This window comes from Euwallacea fornicatus, chromosome 36 (genome assembly GCF_040115645.1).
Source record: "Euwallacea fornicatus isolate EFF26 chromosome 36, ASM4011564v1, whole genome shotgun sequence".
Taxonomy (NCBI): domain Eukaryota; kingdom Metazoa; phylum Arthropoda; class Insecta; order Coleoptera; family Curculionidae; genus Euwallacea; species Euwallacea fornicatus.
Genome location: NC_089576.1, coordinates 721263 through 746931, shown reverse-complemented (window position 1 = coordinate 746931; position 25669 = coordinate 721263). Strand labels below are relative to the sequence as shown.

Below are 25669 nucleotides of genomic sequence, written 5' to 3'. Positions count from 1 at the left end.
TTTCCTGATAAATCCGTCTCGATACTGAATAGCTGAATGAGGATCGAGTCTCAAAATTTGAAAGCAAAAATGCCACTTTTTTTTTTTTTCAATGCTCCATATACCTATGGAAAAAAGGGCTCTTGGATATTTATCACGACCTTAACCGTTTTCATGGAAAAAAAACAGAAGACAATTATAAGAGCCCAGAAATGGCATGATTCAGGCCTTTAACACTGTAAAAAATACACCTGCATTTTTTTAAGGAGTTAATGTGCGAAATATCGCCGAGGCATGAATTCTTGCAGGTGGAAGCCATTTTCAACACCTTGTTTAACTGTTCTCTTATAAGTAAAATAACGACTCAATTTAGTGCTATAGCTTCCAAATTAATTAGAACAAAAGTTGTTTTTTTTCGATAAAAATGGTTAACGTTACGAAAATATATTACAATAAATCTTTTTCCATAGAAATGTGGAGCAGTAGGAAAAATATTTCTATTCAAAAAACAGTGGCGTATGTAATGTTTCGTTTAAGCTGTTCGCGGTTACATCGATGGGGACGCCACTGGTGAAACTAAAATCATCGCTTTCCCCTTGAAAGACGCGCATCTGTATCTATTCTATGCTCGCCAGTCTTCATAACGTTATTTCATGCCGCAATAAGCTTATTAAGAAAAAACTTTTCCAGTAAAATTTTACCACCCTGTATTTGAGACAGGAACCCACGTTTGTCCGAATTTTTTTCTTCAAATAATCCACAAATTTACCACCTGAACCTTTGATACAGTGTTCAGAAACACCTTGTAAAATAAATATTAGAAAATTTTAACTGGATCTAACCGGATTTTCAGTCAGCAAAATCCTGTCAGCCATTGCCATTCGGCCCTTGATGCCGATTCTCTAGTTGGAATAAACCCCAAATATTCTACTTTAATTCCGGTAAATATTCGCGTAATTGTCATCCTCCCCTACGGCTCGTGCGTAATATTTTACGGTCGTGTGTTAAAACTTCCTTCTTCACACGCCACTTAATACGCTAATGCGTACTTGTACAGTGCGACAATATTGTTGCGTCGCAACAACATAAACGATTTTATAGGATTTCGAACAACATTCGGTTCATCGGTTTTGTTAGCGTTTCGCTACCTTTATAAAACACTTTAGGAGCACGTTCGTTTTATATAAAGGTCCGAAATTGGTTCTATTGGTGTTTTAAGACCGTCATAGAGAACTATTGTTGCGACGATTAATGTCTCATTTGTTTGGTTAAGTAAATACCCATGGTTGCAGGAGTAATGAAACGTGATATTGTTATTTGGGGGGTTCGTTTAAATCGAATTGATTTGCGCGGTGCTTCTCCAAACAGTCCAGTTAGTGTCTCCAATGAAAAACTCATGTCGCATGTATCTGTGGAATTTAAAATTTACGAGCGAGAGCTAAATTGATTCTATCGTTCGGTCCCAACGGGAATGGTCATTGACCATCGGATGCCAGCAACTCGGAAACTTCATCCTCTTGGTGTTTGGAGATGGGTACTCGCTGGCACGCAGTAGGGCCAGATGATGCGACATAACGAACTGGTACCTTCTAAACATTCGCTATGAGGAACCAGAGTGACGTAAACAAAAGCGTGAGAAAATGTACGAAAGTACCGATAAAAGAGAATGGAAGTGGTACTTTTGTAAATTTCACGTTTTCAGCACGAAATTGACGAATAAATCTGGCGAGTATTGAAGGTTTTTCCGATCCGATTCGCGACGTACAGTTACTCAAAAAAGTATTCATACAGCCGGAAAAAAATTCTGTAAACCGTAACTTTTGACTGATTTTGTTCAAATTTTGTATAATGAAAATTCAAACCGAAACTCAATTTGCGTAATTGAGTAGCTTTTGAAATTTTAACTTTTAGAGTGATTTCCAGCGTTTAAAAAAAATCCGTTTTGAAAACTTCTTGTGCGGTGGAAATTTTTCAATGTGGTTTTAAGATTCTTGTAGAGGGGATTTTTCTTCATATATCCTGAAAATTTGATCAAAATCGAACAAGAAATAAGGGAGTTGCAGCTTTTTAAAGTCGTCAAAAATGTCAAAGTTCCGTCATTTTGCGCGAAAATCGTCACTCTTTGGCGTTTCTGAAAGGCCGCAACTCCCTTATTTGTTGTTCGATTTTGATCAAATTTTCAGGATACATGAAGAAAAATCCTCTCTGCAGGAATGTTAAAACCACATTGAAATATTTCCACCGCACAAGAAGTTTTCGAAACGGAGTTTTTTTTTAAACGCTGAAAAGCACTGTGAAAGTTAAATTTTCAAAAGTTGCTCAATTAGGCAAATTTAGTTTCGGTTTGAATTTTCATTATGCAAAATTTCAACAAAATCAGTCAAAAGTTACGGTTTACAGGATTTTTTTCCGGCTGTATGAATACTTTTTTGAGTGTCTGTATATTAAAAATAATCTTGTCACGGGCTCTTCCGTAAAAGGCTTCAACGGCTTCAGAATTTTCGACCACACCCTAATTATCCGACTTGTTTAAACAATTAGGCCGATCCGGAAATGGGCAAATGAAGAAGAGGGTTCTCGAAGGGAGAGAAACCAACAGGTCTAATTGTCGCACACACTACCTAATCATAATAAAAACGGACGGAAACGGTTACCCTTTCGTCTACGACCGTGAAATAACGCCTGTTACAGTGTGCTTTCAATCTCAGTTTTTGCCCCCGTTGAGGCCCTCGGGAGACAGTTTCACAAATCATCGCAAATCACTACGGCCAGCAATCGCAATTCCATAATCCTCTCTTCTCAATATTCCAAAAATAATAGCGAAAACGTACAGTCATGTCTGCCCAGTACACTTGTCGTTTGATGAACACTGTATATACGGGGGCGTGACTTTGTTAAGGTTCGTTATTGCCCCACTCTATTTTCGACCAGAGTACTCACATGCTCTGTGAGCGGTACTGGTCGACGGGTACCCGACAGTTCGCGCTTATGAGACGATTTTCCGCGCGAAAATTGCTTGTTTTTGAGGGCCGCAATGACGGTTTCCCGATAAATACGGGGTGTATAAGATGACGGTAGAGACTTATTTTCTGGTGATTAGTTTAGTGATATCGAGTACGTCAGGTGTCATTGACTATGCGACCGTCGAGAGGGAGGTCGAGGCCCAGTGCGTGCAGCATTGTCCCCTGCAGGTATTTGTGGATTTAAGAAAATTAGTACTTATACGGTACTCGTTTTGTATTATTTACGTTATGTGTGATCACCTCCATCACAAAGCAGTGCGCTTTTCGATTCGAGTTCTGTTCGTTTCTAGAATAGAATTTCAGTTAAAAGAGTGGGTAATACATCATTAACATTTTGTTATTATAATTTTATTATTACGCTTGCTTGCACAGATAAAGTAATGTTTTAATAATGTATCATTGTCCCGACAAGGCTAAGTTTTACAAAAATCATCTCGATTGATACCGAAAGCGTTTAATAATGCGTTTTCAATCAATTTCAAAAATGCACACGCTATTAACGCAACTCAAAACATCCCCTTAAGCTACGTGTGTGTTTCCTGTTTATCGTCTAAGTTTTTTCCTGCTCGTATAGCTATGAGATATTAATAGACTAATCAGTTCTTCAGATAAAATCCGTTCCTTGTCGAAATAAAGGCATTTTATAACTTCGGTGCTACGCTCAAAACATGTAAAAGTCACTCGATAAGGAACCAGGTCATCGAGGAAATTAATAGCCGATAGGTAATTAATTCTTTGTACGCCTTAAAGCTGTCCCCTTATCGCCCATAACTTTTTTTCCATTTTGTTTCACTGCTCAGGGCCAAATGTCCACATTTTCCACGTATCGTTAGTACGCCACGCGTCCCTTCATCGCTCCTGAGGGCTCAAGCAAGACATTTCAAGCTCCGTTTTTTCGCTCGCGATTTCCTTTTCATCGGTCACTTCGCCTTCGTTCTACCGATTTCTGCACCAACACTAAATGCCTGAAAACGGAAATACGTCAAGCTTCCGGTCGTTTCAAGCCCGGAAATCTGTCAAAAGTTCAATCGGGTTGCAGTACCGCTCCTCAGCAAGGCACTGAGCGTGTAAATATCTCGGAAACGCTGGAGTTTCAACTATTAGGGGTACAAATAAGTTTCCGCCGTTTTCTATAAAAAAATTGGAATTAATTGTGAAAGAACGGGATATTACGTTTTATTCAAAGTATTGCCCATCAACGGCCACTACTTTTTCCCATCTTTCTGGCAGCATTCGGATACCACGGCGAAAAAACTCTTCATCTTTTGAAGCTACCCATGAATCGACCCAATTTTTGGTATCTTCATATGATGTAAAGCGCTGCTCAGACAGACCGTGTGCCATTGATCGAAACAAGTGGTAGTCGGATGGGGCAAGGTCTGGTGAATATGGCGGGTGGGGTAGGACTTCCCAATTAAGTGTTTCCAAATAGGTTTTAACCGGTGCCGCAACATGCGGACGAGCATTATCATGTAGGAGAATAATCTTGTCATGTCTAGAGTAGTAATGAGCGCGTTTTTCCTTGAGTGCTCGGCTCAATCTCATTAATTGTGTTCGGTAGAGAGTTCCAGTAATAGTTTCGTTCGATTTGAGCAACTCATAATATACAACACCAAGTTGATCCCACCAAATACACAACATGAGTTTTTTTCCATGAATATTTGATTTGGCTACTGATGTTGAAACATGGCCAGGTGGACCCCATGATTTCTTCTTCTTTGGGTTATCATAATGGATCCATTTTTCATCCCCAGTGACTACACGATGCAAAAAACCCTTTGTTTTATGCCGGGCAAGCAGCATTTCACTCATGCAAAATCGGCGTTCGACGTCTCTGGGTTTCAGTTCATAAGGAACCCAATTCCCTTGTTTTTGAATCATTCCCAACATTTTTAAACGATGTGAAATTGCTTGTTGCGTCACTTCTAATGTAAGTGCAAGTTCTTTTTGTGTTTGAGACGAATCTTCCTCCAATAACACTTCCAATTCCGTATCTTCGTACGTTTTCGGCCTTCCACTGCGTCCTTTGTCTTCCACGTTAAACTCACCGTTTTTAAACTTGTGAAACCACTCACGACAACTTCTCTCACTCAAAGCAGCCTCACCATATGCTTCTACAAGCAATCGATGCGCCTCAGCTGCAGATTTCTTCAAATTAAAGAAGTAAATCAAAAGTTCCCGCAAATGACGCTTATTCGGCACAAAACTTGACATTTTTGCAAGAAAAAAAAATGCGATGCTGATACGAAACCACTAATACTTCTAGGTTATGTTGTTACTAGTTGATCAAACTTGCGATAGTAAGATTTACATCTAGCAATTTCAGCATAACCTTCTGGTGGGACCATGCTTTGTTAAACGGCGGAAACTTATTTGTACCCCTAATAGAATTTCCATGCAAAAAGTTCCGGCACCCGGAGTTCACTGGAACACTCCAAAGCGCTTCTCGGGCTACCGGAGCGTTTCTCTGGATGGAGACCAGGATCGAAGTATAATTTTCCTTTTTCGTATCAAAATAATTTCGCCGTCAGAGCAAAATCCACTAAGCGGATCTTATCGGTTCTCTTTCGGGAAGCCGAAAGGCAGCGGTACCAGCTCAAGCGGCTCCTTTGTCGGAATTTCGCGTCTAAAGAGAAGCTGCGTCTATTTGTGAAGTTCGCGCATCATCGGCTTCGTAGACGGTGAGCGACATTGCGAACTGTCAAGTCCGACGTTTTTCGAAAAAATGGCACGCTCCACGGAGCAGCACGTGAAAAATTGAGCAATTGCGGACGTTTCTGCGAAAACTCCCCATTTTCGCCCAAGGATTATCTCCTCAAATTTGGCCGCATTTCAGGACGGACCCTGTATAATCAACCGAAGTGCAAACTCGCCACAGAGGAAGAACTTTAAGACTTGAAGTAAAACATGCTTTTTTCCGTAATTTCAATAAAATGGTAAAACGTTGCAGCTAACACGTATATATACCTATTAACGGACGGTCAATAGGCTTGTTTACAAAAAAAGTGACGTCAACAATGCTGTTAGAGAAGACAAAACCTGATTCAGCATCTTTGCTGCAGAGCAAACAAAAACTCTAACACTTAAGTGTGTTATACAGGGTGTACGAAATGTAGCTAGTTTCGCCGGTATATACTATAGCGGAAGCGGCTCGGGCAGCAGCAGAGGACGCGAAGAGGCAAAAGCTTGCATTTTCTTATAAGCTACTCCGAATCGCGGAAACGCCGCAGCATATCTCAATAAGACGTAAACGAATGCTTTTTCGTGTATTAATGGATTCGAATAGGGCGGGCGAAAATTTGATCACGTGCCTGAATTGTACGTTTTCCATCGCTTTGGCCCGCAGTGCGGGGCGTCTACCGGTTTTTCTGGCCAAAATTGCTAAGGGTTTGTTGAGCAAAAACAAACGGACATGCTTGCCCAGTGCACTCACTCTGAGGACGGAGGTGCGTGATCGCGATTTAAGTGTTCACCCGTTTATTATGCCCCTTCACAAGACCGCAATCGAATGCTGCTAGAGTTACTCACAGCGAAGTTGTTTCATTTCGATCTGTGACGTGAGTTATCGAAATTTCGAGAAAAAACGTATTCACAAATTGGAAGGAAACGGTTCGAGTGATAATTCGGCGAAGTTTCGTCGTTTTCTATCGCCAACAACTGCACGAAACTCAATTTGTTTGAGACACCTTGTAGGTAGATATGTAACGTAACTAGTGAGCTACAAGGTAAGTTGTGGTGAGGCATTTAAAGACTGCGCTCCTTCGGCGCATCACGTGACAGTGAAGTCTGGAAGCGTTAAAATACATACAGCGAGATGCATATTGCCGATGTACATGCGTATATACAGGGTGGTCACTTAGTGCGGTCTCGGAAGATTACGGCTGAACAATTTGATATTTTGAATTTTTTTTTTGAGTTGTTTAGAACTCGATGTATCGAAAATTATTAATTTCGCTACCTTTTCTTAAATCTTATTTTTCGAAGAAAACCTGTACATTTAGGTATAGGGAGGTGTAAAGATTTTTGATCAGTCATACGTTTATCTCTTATTTCGGGTAATAAAATATGGGGTGTTCTATTTAAATTAAGCAAGTTGTTTCCTTTTGGAAAAGAATGCAATTTTCATGTTATTTTTTGGACGCACTGTATGAGATATTTCAATTTTAATAATTCTGGCATTGAGTACGTCTCATATCTAAGGTTTGGCATGAATTTCGATTTACTCCAGTTTAAACTTCCTTCAAAACAAAGTTTTTAAAATTGCATGATTTTTCTAAAAAAACTTAATCATGTCGAAATCCTTAAGATTCGGGACAAGTAAACCTTAATGAAACTTACATTTATTTTTCTCAAAAAAATCTAAAACGAGATTAATATATGGGGTCTGCTATTTAAAAAAACATAACTTTGACATTTTTCACTTATTTAGAACACCCTGTATGAAACGAAAACAATTTTAGAATGTGCCCATAATCGAGTTCTATATAACGCAAAAGAAAGAAATTCAAAGTATTAAATTGTTTAGCCGCGATCTTCCGAGACCGCACTAAATGACCACCCTGTATATGCGTTGGGATCTTGAGAATTGTCAGAAGTACTCAGAAGGTTAAGTGGGCGACCTTTCCGGTTTCCTTAAGCTCTTCCCAAAAATGGGAAGTGGCTAAAGAAGACGTTTTTTAATTTGAATAAAATTCTCCAAAACTTTGCTGATTCAACCGCCGCGATGCTTTTCACAGCGTCCGAGGTCCTTACACGTGCGTCACCGATTTGCATTACACTGGACATCCGGAAAGAAAATTGCTTAAGGAAAATTCCTTTGAGGAAAATGTCGAAACACGTTGATTTAGTTCTGCAAAATTCGGCTGTTTTTGGTTTTTCGCTTCATCGACATCGGTCACGCCAGTGACGCAGCGGACACTTTAAACGTCTCCGATGGATCCTCATGAGCCTCGAACGAGCCCGCAACTGTGACTTCAACCGAAGAAAATTTTATTCGTTTTTCTAAAGCTCCGCGGCAGCCGAACAGATACGTTTTTTTCTTTCCATTTGAATTGCCATTGAATTTCGTTCAGATCTATGAGAATCCGCCTCCAGTGTTGGATAAGATTGATCGGTGGATTGTGAAATTACGACTAATTTACCTTCCGACTGAAAAGTACATCTGAATCTCCGTGAAAAGTGGAAGTCCGACGAGCAACGACGCCGTTTTACGGCTATGGCGACGCCAGTCAGGTCCGATTTCCACTCATCCCCCGTTAAATCAACTAGTAAAATTGATTTTACATGGGAATTTTTGAGATTTTTATTGCTTTTAATTGCCTCGTCAGCAGTTTCCCTTTTCCCACATGATCGTCGGCCGTGAATGCTTCCCCGTTAATGCTTCAACTGGCATTTGAGCTTGATTTTTCTGTAATTTTGCTTAATGTTTCTTTCAGAATCGCACGGACTCCGGGCGTTTAGATTACACCTGCGAGTACGACTGCAACATCGTTCAGGTACGTTCAACCACACTCCATTACGGGAAATCAACAATTATTCTACGTCATCGAATCATACATTTATTTAGCGGGATTCGTTGTTAATGTCTTTAAAATGAAATTTGAGCATTTTTAGCGCCCTACAACTAACAAACATTATCACATATTGTTGTTACAGACAACGAACATAAATAACATTCTTTCGGTCCGAGATTAATATTAATTACGCACAGAGGAGTGCGATTTTGCAAAATCTCATTAATTGCGCAACAATCAATTTAAAAATTATTATTTGTGAAGATTATGTTTTGACTAGCTGCTGTTGTGGTGCTTCGCAGCGCTCCTAGGGCTTCCGAAATCCCTGCACGCTCTGCACTTAGCAAAGCAGAGATCCGCTTCCGCTGGTCTTTTTAGGTGTATTATGTTGTGTGCCCTTTTATTGGGGCCTTTCTTGTTCTGCTTCGCGGCTAACTCCATCGTGAGAATCGCCAGATCTATGAGCTTATTAAGGAAAAAAAAAATATATATATATATATATATATATTTTCGCGCCCCATTGCGCAGCTCAACCGCCGTGAAGTGTCGAAGATCATTTCTTGTGCGCGAAGAGGCTTTTTACGTGCTCTTCGGGGGTGCTCCGGCGTGACGGGGGTGTTTCTTATAACGGACTTTTTCTGGTTTCTGCCTCGAATAATCGTCTGAAGGGTTCGTTATACAAAGAACGTCATTAACAAATAACAGGCAGAGGCCGGAACGGGCGTCTGTTTCGCCGCTCAATTACGAGCCCGACAGATCTGGCCGAAAAGGATGAACTCCAGAAGCCCTCATACCGACAGCGCTGTAACCAGACCCTTTTTGAAGTTATCGTTCGCAACCACCCCTTATCTGTCGTTAACGAGCCATTAAATCCCTATTGCCGCTCTACCGAGGAAGGATTTGGTCTAACATTTATAGTTTCTTTACGTAACGTAATAACCGTTTTAGTATCACTTTATCAGACTGGTTCGCAACCTTATAAACTCGATGTGAGCCAATCTAAAGATTATTCCAATTTTAATTCGTGTGTTTGTTTCAATTTACACCATAAACACTATAACCAAACGTCCAGATAAGGTTAATCGACTTTTTGTAATAATAATAATTGACACGATTACTCGACGGATAGCAGTGTGTCTCTCACCTAGTTCGCCGCTCGCGTTCCCCCCCATGGCCCGATGAAATTTGCATAAGTGCGAAAAATTGACCAATTATTATTAGATTCCAGCCGTTCCAATCTAAAATGACCGCAGTGGATGATGGCATGTTAATAACCTCTCGGCTTATTGTTAGGGAATTGCCTCCATTTAAGTAATCTACTCCTGACCATGCGATGACGTCACCCTCCTGCTAACTGCCTCGCAGCTCAATTGGAGTCTTCGAAATTTTTAGCGCACCCAAACAGTTAAAGAAAATAAGATTTTCATTTGTTTGTGCGTGTTTTTAATCGTCGCTATTAAACTGATCTTTATTGTCGCTGGGATAGGCAATGGCGGTTTTTTAATTGGCCATTCGATGCCGCGTCTGTCGATGTAAAAACAGATTTTCATAGTTCTCTCACGAACGATCGTTTCACCGAGAGATGGCGGGAGGCTGTGGGAATGCGCCACCATTTTGTTTTGGCGTGGTTAAGTGACGTCGCACTCTTGCGCGGTCGAAAAGTGAGATTTAAACTGTGCGAAAACTGCGGCTTTCTTGGAAACTAGCAATTTCCCCTCTCGTATCTGGGCACCTCAAGGCGGTTTGCTGGGTAATAGAGTCGCATTCGCCTTTTAATCAAGAACTTTCGAAATACCTTCATTGGAAAGAATCACACTAAATTCGAAGGTACTATTACCGTCCACGGCCTAAAGGGTGGATTCCCTTCATTTCGACGTCTCCGAACGACCCAAATACTTCATTCGTCTTCGTCTGGAAGTGCGTTTTCTTAACTCTTTTGCGAAAAACTTAAATCTGCGCTGCACTACCGCGAAGCCTTAAGGTACGTCGTCGGATGATGGACGCGCGTACAACCAAAAGTCTGAGTGCCGGCAATAAAACAGTGAATTCCTGCGAGAATTTATTCTATTTTTATTATGATCACTCGGTACGTGCAATATTATGAGAAAGGCACGAGCCACTGCGTACCAACTGAACCGGCTTAATCCATTCTAATCAGACAGCAACTGGCCTTTAAGACACACGTTCCGACTCCCACACATCTATCTACTTGTAAAGTTTAATGGTGCTTTCAAGTACTTGCAAGTAGGTATGCCTTTAATGGTTAAAAATTGTGGTGGTGGATGGTTATTTCCTTAATGGCTTTCAATTATGCGATGATCGGTTCGCGGAAACAAAGACTTCTGCTTCGTCATTTGATAAATTAGAGTGGGGGTAAGAGCGTCCATATTTTCCATTCGCGATCTAACCTCCAAAACGGTCAAAGTATTAAAAAGTCAAATTTTTATCATCAGAGATTGCGAAAGACAACTCGATTCGGATATTAGTTCTCGTAAAAGTTCTCAATTCTGATGAGTCAAAACTACTGAAAATTTATCGCTAAAGTGTTCGCCTAGGGTGAGTAAGTGATAAATAATAGAAGTTCCCATCAACATTGCCACACTGGGCAAATCAAAAAATTAGTAATTGCTTGATTATTGCACATTTGAAGTAGAAATGTTTCCCGAAATATGCGTATTTAAAATGGCAACGTGGGTTAGTTCTTTTGTTTCCTCCGGCTTCCTTGACTTCAAACCGCGAGTTGTCAAAGCGATGTACGCTGTCAAATTATGACAGTTGTTCTCACTTTAGGAGCATTTGTTTCAGTTTCCTAACGGACAATTAGGGAAATGAAATTTATTATATTTGCTCTATTTCGCCCCATTTTCCCTCTTGCGTTCACACCACACGGATACTAATGCGGACAAATGCCTGACTGAATGACCGCAACGGCGACATCACAAAATTTAAGCTTTTCTGCTTTGAAAGCGCAACTTTCACATTTCAAGTGAATCACCTAACAGAATACAACTTTTGGATTCCTATAATCGGTTTTTCCCACTTATTTCCATTGATTTTTGGATAATAACGCGTGGAATTTTGATTTTATAACTTTTAAACCAGCTCCGTGGCGAGCGGAGAGGGGGCAAGCAAGTTTTAGCTTTCTTTTGGCAGAAAATACTTCTTTTTTTAATATTTGGTATTTTCTTTCCGTGAAAAGTCGTGTTGCAAAGAACGAAGGAACTGTCAAACGCTCTACTAAACATGATCTGTTTTTCGTACGATTTGGCGAGCATGAAATTCGTCGCATTCGTGGATGGAATGAAATTTTGAAATCAATTTTAAATTTTGCTGTTGCACAATAATGAAGGATGTAGCGTCGAGGCTTGGAAAAAATTCTAAAAAATGTGTGAATAAAAATCGGAGAAGTGTGCAGAAATTCGTGAAATGTGGGCACTCCAAAGCAAATGGCAACATTGTTCAGTTGCAGGGAAGATTGCCTTACTCTTCAGCTCAGGGAATTTTCCTCGCAGCCTGCGACACTGGTAAATGATTGTCTACACATTTTCTCATAAAAATGATCTGTAGATTATTTACGAAATCGTCACCGTTTAAGCGTCCGTTTTAAGACAGTCTTAGAGATTAAAATTAAAGAAAAAAATGACGCCATGACGTCCTCAAAACATAAAGTTTGACTGTAACAACTTTTCCAAATTTACAAAAAATCGCTAAATGAAATTTCCTGGAGTGACCTCACTCCGACCAGAACACCAACAAAGGAGACTTTCCTCGTCGTCTGTTGACCCGAGCCAACCCGAGTGGCCAAGTCTGAGGCCGAGCTACGGAAATTTTGTTAAATTTTTTGCGATTTTTCATTCGCTGCCTGTAAAGTCCTTTGAACGTTTTCCAACCTCGTTTCACTAATGATGGTTGAGTACCGCCAGCAACGTCTTCCTCAGCACTGCACTCCTATCGGTCTACATTGCATCCTCACGTCTCTGCATTGAGGCCACTTCAGTGCATTAATACATGCGCGTGAATAAAGATAAAGCACTACAGTCAAAATATGGTGGCCGAGCTTCGATATAGTTTGGCGCCAAAGCCAACCTATGTACATAAATAATAACATGTAAATATCGTCATTACATCACTGTTTGGTATAGACGAGATTATCTCACGGCATTGTAATAATCCCACTTGAAAGCGAGAAGAAACCTATTCTTTGTCGCTCGTAGGAGGTTCCGATAAGTTGAAATAAACGACGGAAAAGGCGCGTTTTCCGTCCAGAATTAAGTTTTGAACTGCGACAACGCGCTTGACCTTAACCGACGCGCTTATTCCTGTCATTTCATAAGCACTTGAGAATGAGCTTCGACTTGACAGTATGCAGATTTCATCGTCTGTGGGAACCTGCATCCGAGCTAAAAGGCTCTGCACAGGGATTTGTAAATATTTTGATAACGATTGCTTAAATTTATCAGACTCTTAAAACCTGATCCTTATGTTGTAAACAGAAGCAAAGCACATGGGTTTCGTGACGTAGAATTAAATTAAATTAAAAACAAAAAAATAAATAAATAAAACAAAAATGAAACTGCAATTATTACGTTCCGCTGGGAGCAACGCGGGATTGCACGAAAAATCAAAGTGAAGACGTTTATCTGATGTTTAAATTCAACTTTGTAAGAGCGATTGCACAGATAGAGAAATAAATCACAAAAGTAAATAAATAATGATATTCCAGTGGTCACAGGTCACGTGAAAGATGGTGTTTTAAGATGCGACCGCCACGATGTGTTTATGGTTTACGCTTATGTTCAGCAAACATATCCGGCAGTTTTATCTTCCAATGCGAGTACGAGTTATTGTGCAGATAAGTGTTGACTTATAGATGCCTGCTCATTTGAGATGAGGTAAAATTATTTGAAAAAAAAAAAACCCGTATGTCAACCTAGTTATTTATACTAACAAAGCACACAAATTAGAGTTAAGTTGTGTATGGACAACCTAATTCACCATTTCCTCATTACGTCCTCGAAATAATCGCCATCGTGCGGTAGCTTATTTGTGATGGTTCGTTCTATAAATTTTCCTCCGTTTCGCATCACGCAGAGGTACCACCGCTCATTTTGGAAACGTACGGATATTTAGTTGACGTTCATGATCGAGGGACAAACGCACAATTTAAATGGACAGCGCTAATTAAAACGCATGCGAACGCAACTTAATTGAGGCATCCGCTGGACGAGGTCGCACGCTTATATCAAAAGGCAGCCTGGATGGACATCTAATTTGGAAAAATGGGCCTGCCAATGAGGAATCGCAGCTATTTATATCCGTTTCAGGCAGTCGGCCATCCGGGCTGTCCAATTGCTTCCTGTCTGGGGTGGTGAGAACAATTTCAATCCCATCATCTCGAGAGGAGACACGGCACTGCACGGGTCCCTTTATCTTTCACGCACACCCTGTGTAATTTTATCTCAAGTTATGCGAGATGCATGGGAAAAAAAACCGCACAATTTTTTTTGATATATTGACATTTCCGAATTTTCGCAAGAACGTCTGGGGATTAATTAAAAAAAAAAAAAAAATAGGCGGAATTTACTCAAGTTCGGGTTCGGACGTTCGCATCCGCGAAAACAATCCGTCATCGGCTTGTTTCGTGTCTACTCCGAGAGGTCGGGACCAATAGGAAGGCTTCGTCGCGAATCCTCGACGCAGCCAATAGGAGTGCCGTGCATGCGGCAATTCAAATCAAGGGGACATCGATAAACTCACCACAATCATTTTAAGCACCCCAATTAACGGGGAAATAAAAACTGGCAGTGTCAATCTACGAAAACCACGAAAGCGCATTCAACTTCAATAATTTTTCAAACACCCGGATTACAAGACAAACGGGGGTGTTTGCAGACGACAAAGTAAGGTACGAATGACCTTAAATCATATAATTTCGAGTTTTTGCGGGTTTCCACGGGAAATTTACGCGTGTAAACAAAAATTGAGGAAAATTGCTCGGCAAAACAAACTCGATGTGGTTTATATGAGCGAACTCACAAATCTCGCGGCCAATGAAAATACCGGCGACAACCACGTGTAAATGCGCCAAGATGATATAACACCGGAATTCCCTAATCGTTAGAGGGGAATGATGAATTATTTAGGATGCAATTTATTATATCTGAAATTTATCAAGTTATTTTTTAGCAACAATATGAACTAATTATACAACGTACTTTTCAGTGCAACAAGGGCTGTTCTGTGTGGATGGTGGCCCTTTCCTCCTCATGCCAAAGAGCTTGCGTAAGTGCATCACGCCCGTTCTATTTAAGAAATAATAACTGAGTTAAAACTAGAACGGAACCTCTGATCGGCTCAGCCAACGAGAACTCTACTGCGTTATCGGCTGCAACGAAGCCATTGGCAAGTACTTTGGGCAAATACGGACCCTAGTGGGTATACCATCAGCCCCTGCCCTCGTGGACAACTCCCTGAAGGCTACTTCATTGAAACTGGAATGGAGGTAAAGTCCTTAGAACAAATTTTTCTCAGTTCGCTCATGGTTTTTTAATTCTTGAGGTTTCTTGACGCCTCCAAAGCAAGACTGACTTTCCACCCTCAGTGGAAATACGAGGAGATCGCGGCTTCTTGGCAGTATTGCCGTAATGCTTCTTGGGATCCTTACGCCAACCACTTCCATATTCAAGGCTTGCAGCCCTACACAAAATACCGCGTAGGAATATTAGCAACAAATTTGACTCTCAGTTATTATATTATATTTTGTAAAATATAGTTTAGGGTGGCTCTAAGTTTGGGTCATCAAAGTCACGGAGATGAGCCGATTTACTCGGACCAGAGTGTGGTGATTGCCACCCTGGCGGAAGGTATTCCAGCCTCACCACCTGCGAATGTGCGGGTTGCCCTTGTGGACGCCCATTCGGTTAGCGTTACGTGGGAACCGGGTCCCTTTCCTCACGGCCCTCTCCTCTCCTATGTTCTCAAGATCACCGAACTGGGAGCTTCGGGAGGGCAGATTATGGCCCGTACCGAAGTTAAGGTGGGCCGTATAGACTGAGCAGCTGTTCTTCTTTTTGTGCTTTATTGCTAGTAGATGTAGATTTCTCTGCTTTGTCTGCGGCCTTATCTGTACACCTTTATGTTTGCTAATATTCAGTGTTTAACTAACGAAACTCTGCATGTTTTCCTTTCTATTATTATTATTTCTAAAAACCAGCTTTAGCTATGCACATATATATACAGGATGTGTCTTCAACAAATACGTATCACGTGGTGCGGAATTTACACCCCAATCGCAACTATTCGATTTCGGTTCAAATGAGGAACAACAATGGAGCGGGTCCTGCGAGCAGTGTTAAAGTGACCACACCCAAAGAACCTCAGAGTAAGTTTTAAAACTTGTAGCTTTAGAATTTTCGATTTGATTTTTTGAGCAGTTTCCGAGAACCAACAGCCGATACTGATATTAGGGACACAGCACGCCATATTTGAGTTGGAGTCTTTGTTTGGTGATAGTTTGCACCTATTTCATTCCGACAATACTACTATAGAAGGTATAGCTAGTTTGTTTTAATATTTTGCAATGATTATAATAAGTTTTTTTTCTTCAAGGAATAGGGATTCATATCAGTAAGAAGCTCCTGTTTCTCTCCGACGCCAATGGGTATGTGTGGAGAATCCCCATAGAGCAAGAAACGCAGAATTACTCTGCAGTTTTAACACCGGACCAGCTTGACTTCGCGCCTCTTGATATTTCCGTGGATTGGATTAATAATCAACTATATATTTTAGGAGAAATGAAAATTCGAAAAAAACCAAAAATGTATCTTATTAAAAGGTTTATACTCAATTAACGAGGAGATAAACTCTGCTAAAAGACTTATTTGTGTAGGTGCTTTTTGGATGGTAGTTCTTTGACTGTCGCATATGCAGGCCTCATAAAGCGACCAATTGCCATGGAGATTGACCCCTGCAACGGTTACCTGTTTTGGGCCATTCGCGATTACAGCGATTTAGGAGGAATTTATCGACTAGATCTTTCGGACATTAGCAATGGAATTAAACATGAAAAAACCGCAGCGAAGATCTTAAGTGCAACCGACGTGGGTGCTTTTATCGTGGATTATCCCAACTTCAGACTGTTTGTCCCTGACCAGAAGAAAAACACTATTTTGGCAGTGTCTGTAGACGGGTACGTTCGTTTAAGTTAAATGAATGTAAAGTAGCAACAGCAGTCTCTATTTTGGACCGGTTATTCATAAAAAAAAAATTTTAAGCTTTAGAAATACTTTAGAAAGCAGCTGTTTTTCCGTTTCATAAATAATAAGTAACGACAACCAAATTGGGCAAATGAGAAAGGTTAGATATCTAGGAAACGTAAAATTTATGACCTAAAGGTCTGAACAAAAATACTTTGCCCTGCTACAGTAATTTTTATTGAAAACTTTTTCTTAGTGAAGAAAGTACTCTTATATGTGTTCTTTTTGTTCTCAATTCAATATAATCAAACTATAGAATTTTTGCGATAAAATGAGATTGAAAAATCACCCAATCATCTAGAATTCTATTGTCCGTTAGTTTAAACGAAAAATTGTGCAAGATGAAAGTATCTACTTTCCATGGCGAAACGAAATGTTTAATAAATTTATTTATTTCAATACTTACAGCAATAACGTCAAAGATATCCGTGAAAACGTGGTGAAACCCAAATTGGAAAACGTACTCTCATTGGGTACTGCAAATCAAAAGTTTTATTGGACAGATGGCAGTACTGTTTACAACGAAGAATACCACAAAGGCCTGAATGAGTATTTCCATAATAAAATATCCCACTTGGGGAAAACTCAATATAAAAAAATCCTCATCAACCTGAACAGCACTCAGCCGTGGCCGAAACCCTTAAACCCTCCTACCAATTTGCAGGCAATTTTTGGAACTACCATAGCTAAAGCCAAATGGCTACCACCGCATTTATTCGCCCTGCAAGGTAAAACATAGTAAAAAAAATTAACTAAATCTCTTTGCAAACAAATAATGTATTTATATAGGTAAAGGCTCCTTCCAAAACTGGTCTTATGAGCTATCAATCCAAGACTTATCCTCCAACGTGACAACTACCTACAAAACTAACTATCCATCGTTTAGCTTCCGCAATCTCGTCCCAAATATTGAGTATTTGATGAAAGTACTGGCCTACACTAAATCGGGGAAAGGTACTTGGTCTACGGAGTTCAAGGGAAGCACTTTAAGCCAGACCAAAAAAACGGCTATTATATGGTCGGGAACTGAGGGATTGTTCAAGTCTGATGTTGCTATGGAAAGCATCGAGACGTTAATTCATAAAAGCAGGATGAGAAATATAGGATTTACCGGAATGACTTGGTATCGGGATCAGATTTACATGGTAGGTCATGTTGCTAGATGGACATTGTTGCAAAAATCGGGGCTCCAGTCGTGTTATCATATGTATATTGTCATTTATTTGGTTAGGTGACTAACAGCAGTCAACTGTACTGGTACAACTTAACTTCGCGCAAGCAGGGCAGACTAACAGATGTTGATTCTGTGGGTAGTATTGCAGTGGACTGGATTGGAAAAAAACTCTATTGGTCAAATCTGAAGCAGCAACTGGTAACATCTTTAACCCGATATAAAACCCTCTTACCTATATCATTGATTACAGATCATCCGCAGCAACTTGAATGGTAGCAGACAGGAACCTTTACCAATTTTGACTTTAGCGAAAGAAATTCGCATCGATTCAGTTAATGGTTATCTGTATTGGGCAAGGGAATATAATGTTGAATGTGCGCATTTAAATGGAGATGATAAGACTGATTATGATCACCTGGAGCCGTTTTCTGGGAAACAAGGTGAGATTCAAATGTATCTAAATGTGGCAACCAAAAGTACTGCAAGAAAAGATGGATATTTAATACATAATTTTATTTTGGGACATCCTGTATAAGACTAGTTTAGGTTAGAAGTCTTTATATCTCTTTCACTTTGAGCAAAAAGAAATATCGAAAGTACTTTGAAGATTTCCCACGAATGACCATTAGGAGAGTTCAGCTAAGTTCAATGGTTTTTCAACGCAAATCGCCTTCACCGTAATGTCAAGAAGATAACATTTTTAAATGCCACTTTTATTTATTATGATTTTAAATTATCTGCCATTATTGTTCACATCTGACCAATTTATGCGAACATTTTCAAAAATTGTTTTTGTGGTGCATCCACCAAAATACGAAAATACATCGAATTGTTCACAATTATTCCTAGTTAGTTTTTATTAGAATTTTGACGAATCGGTCGTATTTTATAACATTCATCAAATAATACAGATAAGCTATAATTTGTGGCAAGTTTAAGAAGCAAACTGATAGAAATTAAAAGTAATCTGAAGGATGGTATTTGCAGTAACATGGACCGACTCTAATACATTAATATTTTTTGTGACAACCTGAACAAATCTGAGTAACTTTTTTGTCATATTTTGACCAGTACCAATATTTCCCGCAACATTAATATTTGTTTAAAAAAAAAACATCGCACCATCACTCGAGCTTTACCACCCGATAAAATATAATGATTTGGAAACATTTTTACTCTAGTGATGGGAATAACGCTGGATTTCGATGCCTACCAAGTCTATTGGATAATTCGAGGCTCGGACGGCTCCCACCTATTCCGGGCTCCGATGCAAAGAGCGGACAGCGAGCCCAATCGCAATTTCAGCAACGTGAAAGTTACCTTACCTCCTAGACCTAACATGCAGGGACCGCTTTCTTATTTCAGTAATCGCTTATTGTGGTTGCAGGACGAAAGAAATGCCGTGGTTAGCGATATGGAAGGAAAATACTTGGCTACAATCAGTGGAAAGTCTATTGCTGGATTAAATTTAGTTTATGTGGTGGACGAGGGAACACAAGTTTTAGGTTGTAAATGAAATGACCTTTTATCGGTTGCTTATTTTATTTTATTTAGTTAACAGTACCAATGGGCGCTTGCCCAATGTGACTCCTGAGTGTGTAAAAAATGAATCGGTGAAAGCCATTGGTTCCTCAGATTCTTTCAGTATTATGTGGGAAGCCGTTAAGAATGTGAACTACGGAAGTGTCTTCTATGAAGTCCAATTCGACGGCTTGCCAGCTCACAATTCAACTGTAAAGTGAATTATTTACGTTTTTGAATTTTATAAGTAATTTTTTTATATTTTCAGGTGATTACCCGCGAACCTTCGGTGAAATATTGGAAAAAAGTCTCTCCATATTCCCGACTAAATGTCACCATTAGGGCCTATACCTACTGGGCCTCATCGTCGCAAATTAGGGCGGTTATCCACTCTCCCCCTTCTACACCATCAGTTCCTACTTCTACTCGAACATACGTCATGTATGACCACAATAACTCCCTGCAAGGAGATAGTCACTTTTCGATTAGTTTCCGATGGAATGCCCCGCTGTATCCTAATGGAATTCTGAACGGATATAAGTCGAGGTATGAAAATACTAATAATTGTAAATCATAGTCAGTTTTGAAACCTTTATTACAGGTGTTGGTATATGGAGAATGGTACTGAAGTCGATTTGGACAGGGACGTAGAAATCCCTGCTAATGAGACTGAGTATGTCATCTCAGAACTAACAGAACCACGTGTGTATTTTTTTGAGGTATTTGTTTTTGACTTCAATAGTGAAATGCATAATCTTGAAATCATTTTTACATTAGATCCAAGCTTATACGAAAATGGGCACAGGAACTCTCTCTGCTCCAATTTTTGTAAACTCCAGCAGAGAAAATCCAATTCCAATTATGCTCTTGGCATCCTCCGACTCAATCTACTTAAAGGACGTCGATAACGGCCGTTCAAGTGTTCTGATTAGCAACATAAACACCCCATTAAAGCTCGCTTACTTATTGCGCGAAAATAAACTATTTTGGATCAACGAAATGCAGGAATTGCTGATGTATCATCTGAATTCTTCCAACAAAACAAAATTAGCGGACCTTAAAGGAAAGCCTAAAGGCCTAGCTTTGGATTGGCTAGAAAGAAGCTTGTATTATGTGGAGGGGATTAATGAGACTGCAGGGTCAGTAATTAGAAAATTGAATCTCAACTATTTTCTGTCGGAAAGAAAATTGGTGGCGTTTAAGGAGGAGGAGATTTATATAACTAAGAACGATGTTCAAAATATTGAAGTGTCTCCCTATTCCCGGAGAATTTACTGGCTGGAAAATGTTGAGGATCTGGGGTTTAAAATGATGCAGAGAAGCACGAATGGGGGTGATGTTTCTTTCTTTGAAGTTTCCCAATGTAACTGCGACTCTCCGGAGTGCTTCATTAAAAGTTTCACCCTTGATCACACCATAATTTCCAATTATCAACCTACTTTCATTCTATCTTTAAGCACCGGAGATAAAAGAGTTTTTGACGGTGTCAATTGTGATCAAGTTTTGGAATCAAATTCCATATATTTTTCGTCATATTTGGATGAAAATTCTAAAATTAACGACATGAAAACGTACGGAAAACATATACAGCCCTATCCTGGGACTGAGTGTCTAAGCCCTAAGCAAACACCTTCCTATCACCCCACCGTCACGAAGAAATCATATGATTATTTAACTTTGAAAATGTCTCCAGTGGAGTTCCAGAAAAATTGCCCTAATACCTCTGTGCCCACTACCATATTTTCCTTGAAATATTATGAAGAATTGCGAGAAGGAGCAACGAGAAAGTTCCTGAATACCTTTGAGGAATCCTTGAAGCTAACCGATTTGAAGCCTTTCACCACGTACGTGATCGAGGCTGCTGTGAGTAACTATTTCTCCAAGAAGAAAGATATCATCTTTGGTGAAAAATTGGTGGTTCGAACCTCTCCAGGAGGTGAGTTTTTGATGTGAATTGACAAGGAAAATATTTTTAAAACTATTAATCTCATAAAAAAATACATTCTTATTACATTTATACGTTTACTCCACGATCAAAACACTTTTTTTTCAGCCCCATCAAAACCTCGTGATATATCCGCCTCAGTACTACACCCAACCTTAGCTCTAGTCAATTGGCTCCCACCAGAACAACTAAACGGGGAGATTGTTCATTATGAAATTCACTGGCTAACCGAAGGTTCTTTAACTGGAGTACGTCAAAAAGGAGAACAATCAGTCAGTGACGTCAAAACCATCGACCATGACAGCCAAACGTTGACCACATTGCTCCCCAAACTCAGCCCTAATGAAACCTACACCGTCTGGATTCGGGCCTATAGTGAAACCAACGAAACTTCCTCGGACAGCGACAGAGTGCAGATCACTACATATCCAGAACCGGCGGTGTTTGAGCTTGTGAACAAAACATCGCAGACGTTGTATTTGAGCTGGGAAATCACTTCTCATATTCAAGAATACAAAGTGGAATACGCCCCCATTACTTCGACTAATAAATGGAAACCAGTGGCGGCAGGTGAGGAGCGGGATAGTTTTGTTGCGATTGTGGCGGAAAATTTGAAACCGAAGACCCAGTACAAGTTTCGGTTGTCGCTACTTTACGAGCAGTATCCGGAGTGGTACGTGTGGCCCTCAGACTCCAGATTTACGTTTGAAACTCTGGGTAAGTACTCGAATTTCAATCCAAGACGATATGAGAGTGTATTACGTCTCCGAAAACAGTTTCCTAATTTATCTGCATTCTTCAGCTTTTCTCTCTTTTATTTTGTTAAGTTCATGAGTCAGAGATTATTTCTCATTTCCGTAAATTTCGACCCAACACACTCTACAATTTCCGTTAGGTGACCGCCCGAGTCCCCCAAGCGCCCCAGGTATACAGTTTTTCAGCGCCAACGTGTACAAAGTAGTATGGGAGGCCCCCCAGGACAACGGAGCTCCCATTGAGCTCTACTCGTTGGATTGTCTGGCGATTAGGTTCTATCGCAACAGACGAAGCGCCGAAAATAGAACGGCATGGTCGTACAGCGCCCCATCGATTGAGGAGGAAACTTTTGAGTGGGAACAAGTTTACAATGGCACAGGTCCGCCCTGAACATAAATGATGTATAATACAAACTTCTACTCGATAATATATAGATAATTCGTGGATTATAACGGACTTAAACAGCGAGCACAAGTACTCATTCCGGGTGTCCGCATTAAATTCCTATGGGTGGAGCGAACCAAGCCAAGAAAGTACCGAGTTCGATATTAGCGAGGCGGAAAGATTGTCCCAGAAAAACCCCATGAATTTGATATTTATCGCCACGTTATTGCCCATATCGATTTGCATCATCATTGTGATTTGCTTCGGTTATGGTGAGTCGTTACCATAATTTATTTTGTGAATAAAAATGGATAAAAATTGATTTTATAGTGAGCTACTCGCGGAGATGTCGAAAGCAAAAGAAAGTCGATGAGGTAGTCACAATCCAAAGAGGCCCTGATGTTGAATTAGCAACATTACGGGAATTGCCTCGTCGAGGAGTCCACAGTACCAATATATTATACGTCTCGTCTGCCATAAATGGAGATGACATTACCATGTTGCCTCACATAAGGAGAGACCAGATAACTTTAACTAAGTTTCTAGGCAGCGGAGCTTTCGGAGAGGTACGTTCAGTTTATACTAAAATGATTTCTTCTTTGGAAACATTTTTCTTTTTCAAGGTATTCGAAGGTAAAGCCAAAGGCCTCTCGGTTGGAGCGGTTGCTGTGAAGACGTTGAAGAAAGGAGCCTCTGAACAAGAAAAAACGGAATTTCTTCAAGAGGCCCAACTGATGAGCCATTTCAAGCACGAGCACATCTTGCAGCTATTGGGTGTTTGCTTGGACAACGATCCACAGTTTATTATAATGGAGCTTATGGAGGGTGGCGATTTGTTGACTTATTTAAGAGATTCCAGAGGCGGACTCGTATGTTGTTAAAAAAAAAAAGTAAAAAGTCACTTTGATCTATATTTTTTCATTATTTAGAACAACAAACCAGCACTCGCCCTCATCGATCTTTTAAAGATGTGCTTGGATGTCACCAGAGGTTGTCGTTATTTGGAAGAAATGCATTTTGTCCATCGAGATTTGGCATGCAGAAATTGTCTGGTGTCCTCAATGGAGGGCGAGAATCGAATAGTAAAAATCGGCGATTTCGGTTTGGCCAGAGATATATACAAGAACGATTACTATAGAAAGGAAGGAGAAGGTTTATTGCCAGTGAGATGGATGGCGCCAGAGTCACTTCTAGATGGAGTATTCACTTGTCAATCTGACGTGTGGGCATTCGGGGTCCTTCTCTGGGAAATCATGACTCTAGGGCAACAGCCTTACCAAGCCAGAAGTAATTTGGAGGTTTTGCACTATGTCAGAGGCGGAGGACGGTTAGGAAAACCCACTGACTGCCCGGATGATCTGTAAGTTATGTTCGCAATTGTGTTCGATTTAAAATTACTTTTGGTGTTTAAGGTACTCCTTAATGTTGAAATGTTGGGCATTCGAAGCGGACAAACGACCAACTTTTAAGCACTGTTTAGAAGTGCTGGACAGGGCGCATAGAGATCATTTACACCAAGCTATTACTGGTGCCCATTCGCAGTATGTGAGCACAGTGCCAGATCGTAAGTAAATGTTCTGTATGTGCTGCATGTATCCAGACTAACAAATTAACAATACTTTATGTAACATGTGCGAATTTGGAGCTCCATTTTTTGTTCCAATAATATTTCATCTCCCTTTTCATTCCACATTAAATTGCAACCCCTTCCCCCATTATTCCACATTCCGGATATTTACTAACTGCATTTGTCATGCTTTCAGTGTTTGACGGAATCTCGAATGATGCATATTTTCTTGATGAGAATCAAAACAGCTCAGGTAAATTGAATCATCTTAACACTCATATAAACGTTTTCCTGTGCACGTGATTTATTAACCTAATTGTTTTTCGCATACGTTATCAAATACTCAACAGTTCCTTCCTATAGGGACCTCTTGGAGGGCCGAGAATGAAGAGGATATGGACAGGGAAGAAATTCCATTTTTGACTGCTGGAGGTGCTAAGGAAATCCCTAAATATTTAGAACTTTTATACGAACCGCAACACAACTCCGAATTAGAGAATGATGGCTATGAAGTGCCCAACGATATGATGAGACAGAAAGAGTTGTCCATTTCAGAGTCGCAAATAGACTGTGATGGTGGTGGATCCTTGAAAAAGCGCTCATACAGCAACGTGCAGCTATAATAATGCACAGGAGGTTAATAAACAGTAGCCCGGACGAGATCGTGTATATATTAACATTAACATAGTGCAGTAAATATTTAGTACCAAAGATTGTAAATTTCTAATTTAATCAAGCAGGGTCGATTGCTCATGGAGATTAGGCTTTTGGGTAATGTTCCTTATATATATATTTTTTGTAAATAGAAATGGCCTTTTTTAAAAACGGACTTTTAGGTATATTTAATGGATTATTGCAATACGCCGTAATTTGTTGTATAATTCTCGTCATAAATGTCTAGAAACGTTACTTAGCCGACTATTTTTCCTTGAAGGGAATTAAGTTTTTTTTATTGGAATACGTAATTTGCAGGGCACTGTTCTTGTACATTTTAGTGTAAATATTTATTTTATTGATTGTGATTTCTTACCATAGTTTATTGTTACTCATTCGGTTTGTCAAAATGTTGATTTTTGCATGTTTAAGTGCGATTTTGTACAAAGTAAAAAAAAAATAATTCAATTTAATATAGGACGTAGTATTATTTTAGCTTCTGTAAGAACTGTGTCAATGAATGCTATAGTTTTGCTAATGAATCATTTGAAAAAATACAGCTGAATATATAACATTGAAATTTTTATGGCATCTATTAAAAAAACAAACCTTGGAAAATAAATGTATGAAAAACCATGTCACGTTCACACATGGAGCTGGATATATGATAAGTACAAGTAGAAAGATTGTGCAACGCTTAAAGACGCGTAGATTATACATTGTTGATGTTCTAAAAGCGCATCACATTGAAATGCATATACAGTAAATCCCAGCGAACTAGGCATACGAAGGAGTGTCTGTTTCTGCGCATCTCGATTCATAGTACAGAAAATCCGAATACAACGTGATGGAGCTCGTTTGCGATATTGCTCGCTTGATGCGCAGGCCAGGCGGAGCT

At 39.9% G+C, this 25669-nt stretch overlaps 1 protein-coding gene across 3 annotated transcripts; it reads left to right on the top strand.

Annotated features, from left to right (window-relative positions):
• The first annotated feature begins 2902 nt into the window (after positions 1–2902).
• sev (sevenless) lies at positions 2903–25355 on the top strand. Of its 3 annotated transcripts, none has more exons than XM_066300140.1 (28): positions 2903–3170; positions 8438–8497; positions 14738–14797; positions 14851–15017; positions 15074–15227; positions 15288–15434; positions 15755–15896; positions 15949–16065; positions 16124–16349; positions 16404–16703; positions 17179–17498; positions 17560–17915; positions 18002–18142; positions 18195–18384; positions 19126–19449; positions 19499–19677; positions 19734–20011; positions 20067–20184; positions 20243–21401; positions 21519–22127; positions 22306–22545; positions 22601–22822; positions 22881–23116; positions 23174–23419; positions 23480–23910; positions 23963–24114; positions 24314–24370; positions 24481–25355. In XM_066300140.1, exons 1-28 carry the CDS (start codon positions 3048–3050, stop codon positions 24738–24740), a joined length of 7014 nt encoding a protein of 2337 aa, XP_066156237.1. In that variant the 5' UTR covers positions 2903–3047; the 3' UTR covers positions 24741–25355. The 3 variants fall into 3 exon arrangements, with proteins under 3 accessions (XP_066156237.1, XP_066156235.1, XP_066156236.1); XM_066300138.1 differs by having other exon boundaries at positions 15288–15551; XM_066300139.1 differs by lacking the exon at positions 24314–24370 and having other exon boundaries at positions 2904–3170; positions 15288–15551.
• Positions 25356–25669: the final 314 nt, after the last annotated feature.